The 9,678-nt window shown below is 39.8% G+C and overlaps 1 protein-coding gene across 1 annotated transcript in view; it reads left to right on the plus strand.

Moving 5' to 3' along the window:
• Positions 1 to 9,445, plus strand: part of DTD2 (D-aminoacyl-tRNA deacylase 2) — a 953,848-nt gene extending 944,403 nt beyond the window's left edge. Inside the window, exon 3 of the mRNA XM_044074544.1 lies at positions 9,019 to 9,445. Within this exon, the coding sequence (XP_043930479.1) occupies positions 9,019 to 9,344 (326 nt within the window). The 3' untranslated portion in view covers positions 9,345 to 9,445. The remainder of the gene's footprint in view (positions 1 to 9,018) is intronic.
• Positions 9,446 to 9,678: the final 233 nt, after the last annotated feature.

Here is a 9,678-nt window from a genome sequence, read left to right on the forward strand (position 1 = left end):
CTCTCCACTTAGTTCGTCAGGCTCTAGGTCAATACTTTATCAACCTATGTCAACCCTGACACACATTACTCAGATTTGCAAGAGAGATCTCAAATGGTGGACTCAATCAGAGCAGGTTCTACAAGGCCATCCTTTCATTCACCCTCAGCCCAAGACCATAGTAACCACATATGCTTCCCAGTTATGGTGGGGGGAGCATTACTTCGGGAAGACAGTCCAAGACACATGGTCGCCCGAAGAGGCCAGTTTGCTTGTCAGTGTCCTAGAGATGAGAGCAGTGCTTTTAGTGTTGCAGGCCTTTCAAGACACTTTCCCATCAGGGAAGAATGCAGTTCAAAAGGGGGTCTGTATCACCACATCGAATGGTGATAAGTTCAGACGCCCTTTGTTCAAACCGAAAAGTCCAAAAGCCCTAAACTGTGAAGTTACGGAACATAGATTTTTTTCCCAGGGAAAAAAATTGGTGGGCCATCTTTGGGGCTTTGCTATTTCCTCCACTGTAGTGCGATCTCGGAGTTAGTATATTGAAGTGGGGGGGGGGTGTGTGGAGGGCACAGTTTGTTTTAAAGTTCCGATTTTTTTTTTTCAGAGAGCAGTGATTTTTTTTTCCCTGGGAAAAAAAATTGCTGTTCTGTGAGTTCGGTGTTTAGGGTTTTTGGACTTTTAGGTTCGAACAAAGGGCATTCGAACTTATCACCACTTAATGTGGTGATACAGACCCTTCAAAAGGACAACATGTCCGTAGTTTAGTACATCAGCAAACAAGGAGGGACCAGATCTTATCCCTTGTGTCGAGAAGCACTCTGAGTGCGGCAATAGGTGATCTCATCCAGCCACTTTCTCACCACAATGCACATTCCGGGGAAGTCCCGTGTGATAGCAGACAAGCTGAGCAGGTGCATTCTTCTATCTCATGAATGGTCCTCAACAAGAGTGTGGCAGAGATAATTTTTTTGTCAGTGGGGACAAGCTTGCTGCGATCTTTTTACTTCTCCCCTAAAATGCAGCAGCTACTTTGCCCTGATCCCTCCCCCCACAAGGGGAGTCACAGAGGGATGCTCTACGCCACTATTGGCCCCAGGCTTGCTTTATGCCTACCCACCAATCCCACCAATTTCCAAATTCCTGCAGAAAACTGCCATGTTGAAGAGCAAAGTCATCCTCATTGCACCTTTTCAGCCGCGACAGATTTTTTTCCCCTTCCTTTGGCTTCACTTACTTCACCCTCCGTAGATTCTGGATCTGACTTCAGATCGCCTGTCACATCTGACAGGCATGATCCATCCAGACATATTGAAATTCAGGCTGATAGACTGGCTTCTCCAATTCCATTAACAGACACAACCTATGCTATACTCTGCAGTCCATCAGATACTTTTATCTTCCAATAAACCATCTACATGTAAATTCTACTCCAGTAAAGGAGAAGATTTGCTTACTGGCCCTGCCAAAATAAGGTTGATCAGTTTTCAGCTCCTTTGCATAGTATCCTTGAATTTTTAGCATTCATTTTTAAAGAAGGAGCTAGCTACTCCACACTGAAGATCCAGCTAGCAGCAATATCAAAATTTCACAAAATATTTGAAAGTGCTTCTTTTGCCTCCATAGGCTATACAAAGCCTTTTTCCAAGGTACATTTCTTCTCAGGCCTCCTTTTACGGATCCTACTCCCCCCATGGGACCTGCATAATCTGGTACTGCACCAACTTACTCAACCCCTCTTTGAACCTGCAGCTAAATGTGACCTCCAGTATCTTTCTTGGAAAACAATTTTTCAAGTAGCCATTACTTCTGCCAGAAGAATTTCAGAGATTCAGGCTTTGTCTTCGAAACCACTTTACTTGATCTTTCACAAAGACAGGGTCACTTTATGAACTAATACCCTTCTCCCTAAAGTTGTTTGAGGCTAAAATTAATCAGCCTGTTAACTTGTCAGTATTCTTCCCCAGATTTTTTTTAACAAAGGTGAATACACATTACATTTATTGGATGTTTACAAGTAACCATTATGAGTTCATTCCACTGGAGCCATGGCTACTTCATCAGTCTTCCAGTCTAGAGCTTCTATGGATGACATTTGTGCAGCAGCATCCTAGGATGTTCCCCATACTTTTGTTACTCATTAAAATTTGGACATGGTCTCCAGGGGCGGAGCATCATTTGGTTCAGTGGTGCTCAGGGATATCCTTCCTTGAATCCACCTGGGAATTTAGGTAGCTGGGGACTCTGTCCCATAAGTTGAGGACAGAATGAAAATTGATATCAGATAAAGAAGTTATGTACTCACCATAATATTCCATCTGTGTTGTCCATTTTCATTCTTCCTCAACTCCCCTCCCACCAAACCCCTGCCCTAAAAACTCCTGGCAGAGTGAGTGTTTTTAAGTATGTCACTTCCTTGGTACATAGCTCTAGATATAGTCTCCTCTCTCTGTAACTGCAATGTCTTTCTGTTGTTAGCAAACAAGATCTGAGGTACTTGGGGTTGGTACATTATGGGTAAGGGAGTAGCCACAAGCTTTTACAATAGCCAAGTCAGATCTGGGGGATTAGATCCGAACCCATAAGTTGAGGAAGAATGAAAATGAACAGCAAAGACAGAACGTTAAGTTGAGTACATAACTTCTTTTTGAGTATAAATTAATTTGAGCGATACAAAAATGGGAATTGAATGAATGAAAAAAGATGACTTATGTAGTAAACTGAATTTTATTTAGTGTAAATATTGTAAAATAATGTATGTATATGGATTATGTAATAATAATTTCTTTTTGATAGGTGCCATTGAATCTTTTACATCCACCTGAGCTACCATCAAATCAAACAGATGGGATATCGGTTTAATGTCTTATCAGAAGGATGACACACTGAAGAGTGCAGCACTTGCCCCATTGTTGCACTGCAGTCTCAGCAATCCAATGACCTGGAGTGAGAGTAGAACCTTGCAGCCTTATGGTCTTCAGCATCAAAAGTGAGCATGCTATGTGTTGAGCCACTGACACACTATGCAAGAGGAGGCATAGACAACCTTAGGGTGGGTACTTAAGATTAAGAAAATATGTATGTGCTGAAATGATTAAAACAGTTCAGTCAACCCACTGCAAAAGGCCCTCTTTATGATCATCTGATATGGTAAGCTCCCAGAAATTAGTAATAATTGCATATCAAAACTTGTAGTGACCATAAATAAAACTGCAGAAAAAATGATGACAGCGTATAGTATAGTGACATGAAGCTTGGGGGCAGAAAGTGGTTGATGTTTGCGACATTCTGCCATTGGACATGGTGGAACTGGGATAAATATTAGCATTTTTACTGAGGCCTCCTAATTAAGTGTCAGCAAGAGACAAGGATTGTATTTTTTCTGTCTCTGATGATCATTTATTGCACCTTAGTAAGTCTAACACAAGAAGACAGTGCAGGTGAGGATTGGAGATTTCGAAAGACAGCAGTCTATAGAGAGAGAGAGAGTGTGTGTGTGTGATTGTGTGTGTAGATTCACTGTTTTCTAAGGTGGTCTGCAGCAGCCCTAAAGTAGAGGACACTTAGAGGTTATGTTCAACTGTGTCCTAGAGAAAGTTATTTAAGAGGTTGCAATGTACCTCTTAAGGTGGTGCAGTGGTGTAGCGTTTAGCATTGTAACCTCACAGCACAAGGTTCTCCAGTTTGATTCACTGCTGAGGTGCCTTCTGTGCGCAGTCTACATGTTCTCCCTGCATTAGACTGGGTTTCTGCCAGGTGTTCGGTTTCCTTCCACATTTCAAAGACATGGAGTAGATTGATTGGACACTCTAAATTGGCCCTAGGTGTGAGTGTATTTGCACATATCCGTGTGATGCACCCTGCGAGGAGGGTCGAGCCTTGGGCTAACAACCTGAGCCCGTAAAACCCGTAACTGCTACAGAAAGAATGATTGCTGAAAGGTGCTCCTGGCATGATGTACCACATGGTGCATAAATGGGAAAGAGAGAGAGTATGTACCTCTTGTCTGGCTAAGACAGAGTTTAGAAAAGTACATGCTTAAATGTGAACTATATGAATCTGGTTCTTGACTGCACACAGAACAATACACTACTGAAATCTGTACTGGTCTTGTCAGTCATTTTTTATTTGCAGAGAAGTATATCAATCCATGTAATAAATGCTTACATGTTTCCTTGGGGGGTGCATAGGAATGCAAAGCGAATTAGCTAGAAACTATAAATAACTGAATCTGCTATTATTTACCATGGTTTAATTTAATCTTAATATTTCAGCTTGCCTGTACAATCCAGTAAAAATAAAACAAATGTTAAATATTAATAGTCTGTTAAGCTTTGCACTTCATTATCTGCATTTTTTCTTTGGTGCCCAGTGGTTCCCTGTTTTATATTTACAAGAATACTTCCCTACATTTTATCTGCATGTTAATGAAAATGTTTAATCTTTCGCATTTCTTAGTTTTACTCCAATTTTTATTTTTTTCTAATTGTTAATTTTTTCCTACCTCTGAGGGACCCTGTCTAATAGCTCCAGTGTCTACACCAGACTGGCTTATTTGTTATGCAGGAAGTAAGTGCTGGGCGTCCCTTAGCTAAGCTAAACCCTGCAGCCCATGTGTTCTTTCTTGGAAAGGCCATCCATTCACCAGTGGTGAGATTTGGGAAGTAGGGAGTGGGTTAGTTATCTGGTCCCATATAGCGGCCTATCCCTAGCCTGCCTGATCAGAGGAGGGAGGTATAAATGCTCCCACACACCCTGTTTCAGCAGGAAAATCTGTGACACAGCATGTGTAATTGCAGCAGCTACAGCCAGATGATATACCTACCCACCACTAGGAGTCACCATTGCTTCTTGCCTAGCAGCCTTCTCTCCCTGCAAAGGATAAACAAGCTGACATTGGCTGCTCAAGCTCATCCTCAGATGCCCATGCTGTTAAGAGCACAGGTCATCTGGGCTATAATCCGAGCTTCATCCCTTTTATACTACAATGCCAAGGCAACTGTTACTTTTATTTATTTAATTAGTTTGCTTTGCTTCATTCTTTCGGACTTGCCACGGTGCCCTTCATCCATTACCAGGTCTACCAGACTCTCCTACAGCCCTGGGGACTGAGCTGAACCCAAGGACATATTGGGAGGAGTTGTGCTGTTGACAGTTTCCACCATGAGATTTTTGGATTTATAACTAACCCCTTGAACCCCCCCCCGACATTTGCCTGTTACATGTGGTAGCTACTCCCTTATATGCACCATGCCTCACCAAAGGGAACATCTAGATGAACATCCTTTCCCCTGGGATGGGCATACCTCATCCCTCTCTGTCAGCACCTCAGATCCCTACACCTCTCATCAAACCCTAAGTCACCTGGTCCATAGTTAGGGCTTTATTTCTTTATGCCACAGCATTAGCTGACTGTTAATTTATTTTGGCAGCAGAGTAAGTGTGCTGATCAACTATGACCTTCCATTGGTACATGGTAAGCATGTTAATAATATATGTCAAAAAGCTAGGTATCATTCCTGGATTTATGTGTGAACCTTAGATGAGTTACTGTGGCTGACACGTTCAGTTAGTATTATTTCATGTTTATACTGAAGTAGTAGTAGGATGATTATTTTTTGATTAAATACCACATTAGAGCATAATTTTTGTAAAACACACATATAGATTAGATAGATATAGATATAAAATGGAGGACTTTATTGGCTTGGCTGTTGCAGTTAATTCAGGAGTTTTAAATACAGAAGTACCTTTATTTTCATGTAGTACTGTGTGCCATTTGAGCCTTGCAACACATCACATATATATTAAAAGCTTCTTAACTGGTACTGCGCAGCTAGCTATAATGAGAATACATTTCTTAAACTAATTCCTTGTTGATATTGCTGTTCGCAGTTCAGTTACACTATGTACGTTCCTTGCTAGCAGAACTAGGGGTTGGGTGCATGGATAACTGATTTTACTGCAGTCCTTGTGTTTTCTGCCATTAAATTAAAAAGGTCTTATCTGAAAGTTATGGATACATTTTTAGCACAACTGAGTAGGTTAATATGTCAGCCTCAGAGTGCTACAAAGGAAACTGGGGTGAAAAGGGGAAAATAATGGATGACGGTAAAGTTGTGCATGACAGCTGGTAGCAGGATTTATTTTCCACTGAACTGCTTGTTATGTAAAGAGCTATTGTTAGATCCAAAAAATAATGTAAATAGACATTACAAAGCAAAACACTCTTGAGATTTGACTGTAAGACTTCACCACTTTTTTGGTCTTAAGAGAGCTAAAATCAGCCATCAAGAGCATCCATGTGCCTCAAATGAACCAGCTATTGCACTACATGGCTCCTTGCAAAACAAGGAGGACAGTTTACTGAGGGGGAGCTGCTAAAATGTCTTAGTGACTTAGCAGACTTGTTTGACAGCTTTAAAAATAAAGAAGAGATCATCAGAAGCATTGACTATAGCTGAGCAGATAAAACTTTGAATTAATGATGTTGCAGGTGACCTGCAATGTAAACTAAAAGGTCCGTTCCAATACAGCTATGAGAATAGCCCTGGATGAACTGAAAGATATCACAGAAGTTGCTTTGTTGTGTTGCTGATACTGAATGTGATAGAGGAGTTGTTGGGCAAGTTTTTCAATGCCTTTGTTAATTTATTGATTTTTTTATTTTCTTTTATTTATATTTGTTAACTGGGATAGAGCATCCATCTACTGTATACGGACCTTTTTCAGACTCATTCTGGGAGTGCTGTCTGGTTAAGTGACAGCTTTGCCACTGGAGAAAATTCTCTGTTACCAGTGGTGATTGTCCATCAGTAAGAGGAAAACATGGATTTGTTGTATTCTAGAAACCTATAATAGATTTGTATTGTATAATTCACCAATGGATTCTCTGTGCTGGAAAAAAAAAAAAAGGTCATGGACTGAAGGCAGTGATGGACAAAGTGTTTGAAACAGTGGGTTCAATTTGTACAAGGCCACTGAATCATTATCAATTTGTCAAACTACTGTAAGAATTTGATTCAAAATATGGAGCTTTAGTCTTACATATGGATATGTGCTGGCTGAGCAGAGTTAACATGCCTTGCCATTTCCTCAGTCAGTAATCCACTCTCAAAAAATGTATGCCATAATGAAGTGCACCAAAAATACAGTCCATCAATCCATACATAAGCATTGCAGATGTAGGCAGCATGCTTTTAGAAATGCTTTGGTTCTTTGAAAGACTTGAAATTTTCACATCAGTGCTTTCATGTAGCTGAAGTGGACATGGCAAACAGTGCAGTTGTTTGTCAGAGACCAGGACTTGAAAGAAAAACAGTGCAAAATAAGTTCATTGGGGCCCATCCATTACACAAGGACCACAGTAATATGCTGAAGTATCAAGAGAGAGGATGTAAGGGATTTATGGACAAATATTTCTGGATCCCCTGTTTGCAGTACAAAATTGTTGCCATTTTTTGTATCCACCTCTACATGTGAGAAAATATTCATTCTTGGCAATAGAATAACAAAAAAAAACAGTGTGCAACAGACTCCCAGTGGCAATCTAAATGCTTACCTGGACTTGTCACTTGTATGTCCCTGGTACCAGACCTGATGAAAGTGACAGACTACAGCTGGTGCTAGGTGTCACACTAACTTAACCAAAGTTGGTTTGGGAAAAGCATGATGTTCATGTTTTCTGTTTCTTTTTAGGAACACTGCTGCTGCTGGTTTCATAGGATAATAAGTGAGTAAAAACACTTCTAGATTATATTGAAGTCTTGTCTCATTTTTCTAGGATGGTGATATGGTTAGGGGTAGACAAAGCATTTTATCATAGTTTGCGGCCCTTGAACTATTACAGGTTGGCCCATTGATACTGAATGGTATGCCACCACTGGTGTTCACTGTTCTGCTTGATCCCTAATTAAGTATAATAGTTGAAAGTTTGTATTTTTAGGAGGTTTTTACTGATTACACTGTTGGTGGCATGAGTTTCATAGATGGTCTGTATGTCCACCTGATGGACAGGTGGAGAGTACTGAGATTTAGTAGCCAATAATGCTGTAATGCAGCTCTCTCTAAACAGTGGGTCTACTACAGATGATCGAATTTTTAAAAGTTTGACTTTCATAAGGCCGAGACGATATGATCAAACTTTTAAAAGTTCGAACACTTGATAAAAAAAGGAAAAATAAAAAATTACCCTGAGTGTTTTTACCCCCCGCACACACACCCTCTGCTGTTTAAGTATACCAACTCCGATATCGCACTACAGTGAGAAAAAGGGAAATCTTCCCATTCTGTGCTGTATGGAGATCTCCGTTCAGAACGTTCAAACTTTTAAAGGTTCGATTATATGGTCCCGGCCATATGAAAGTCTAACTTTTAAAAGTTTGATCAGCAGTAGGGGACCCCTAAATAGTATACTTTTTAAGCCAAGATTAGCTGTTTTGGTTACTGGCACTTGCCTGTAAGGATATGTGAATGTTCCTCACTGGAGAGTAATGCACACATTTTCTTACATAAATACTAGCTGAATAAGTATAACCATTCAGTTACTGCTAACTGTATGTGATGGACTTTGATCCTGTTACTGGTCTCAAATAATTAGGTACTTGGGAAATGCAGTCTATTAATGAAGAAGCAAGTAAGTAACCATGGAGGACCCCAGCACTAGGCATAGCAGCAGTTTAAAATACAAGGGAAAAAGGCAAAGAGAGAGATGGGAGTTTGACTAATGATTTATAGAACATGGTAAAATCATTGATATACTGTAGTGACTTGTTAGCATTCAAGTTTTAGTCTAATGGAAACCACACTTCCAAAAAGTATATATAAATCTTGTGGGTTTGTCCTGTTTCTCAGAGTTAGAATCTGTCCCAAAAGCTATACTGTAAGCCATTTTGTACAGCAAGCTAGCATATAGAAATAATTATGATGCATATTGTACACTGCAGATGTTTTCCTTGAATTAAACTCAAATGAGTTACAAGTTCTAAATATGCAGCGCAGATTATATGTTTAACACTTTTTGTTGTTCTTTTACAGTAAACTCTTTGTTAAACATGAAGTTATGTGAGATGGAGAATGGCAAACTAGTGTCTGTTCTTGACCTACCAGGAAATATTCTTATAGTGCCTCAAGCCACTCTGGGAGGAAAGGCCAAAGGAAGAAACATGCAGTATCATTCCAATATTGGAAAAGAAGAAGGAATACATCTGTATTCTCAGTTTGTTTCCCAGTGTGAAAAAGAACTGACTACTTCAGATAAATGTCTTGAAATGGGTGTTTTAGTTAAACATGGAACATATGGGAACAGACAAGTTCTAAAACTGGACACAAATGGACCTTTCACACACTTGATAGAATTTTAAAAATTGGAACCACATTTAATATACATTTTTCATTTATCTAAATATTGTGCAACTCTTTCTTGTCAATAACCGTGGAAGAAGATAAAAACACATCTTCCTGATTTTATTCTTTTTGTAACTTATCTTGTATCGATGTTTATTTCTTGATGTACTTTTATTTTTATTTAACATTTGTTAACCAGGAAAGTGACTAGGACAGAGCCTATTTTCAATGGAGGCCCGGGGAGAAGTGCTCCAGACACATCTTTGGAACTGTCCAAGTTTCATGTCTGCCTGTTCAAAAATTCTCTGAAGTTGAATTGGGTTATAAAAAATAACTTTGCAAGACATTTCC

This window comes from Protopterus annectens, chromosome 6.part0, assembly GCF_019279795.1.
Source record: "Protopterus annectens isolate FY-2018-M chromosome 6.part0, PAN1.0, whole genome shotgun sequence".
Lineage (NCBI taxonomy): Eukaryota > Metazoa > Chordata > Ceratodontiformes > Protopteridae > Protopterus > Protopterus annectens.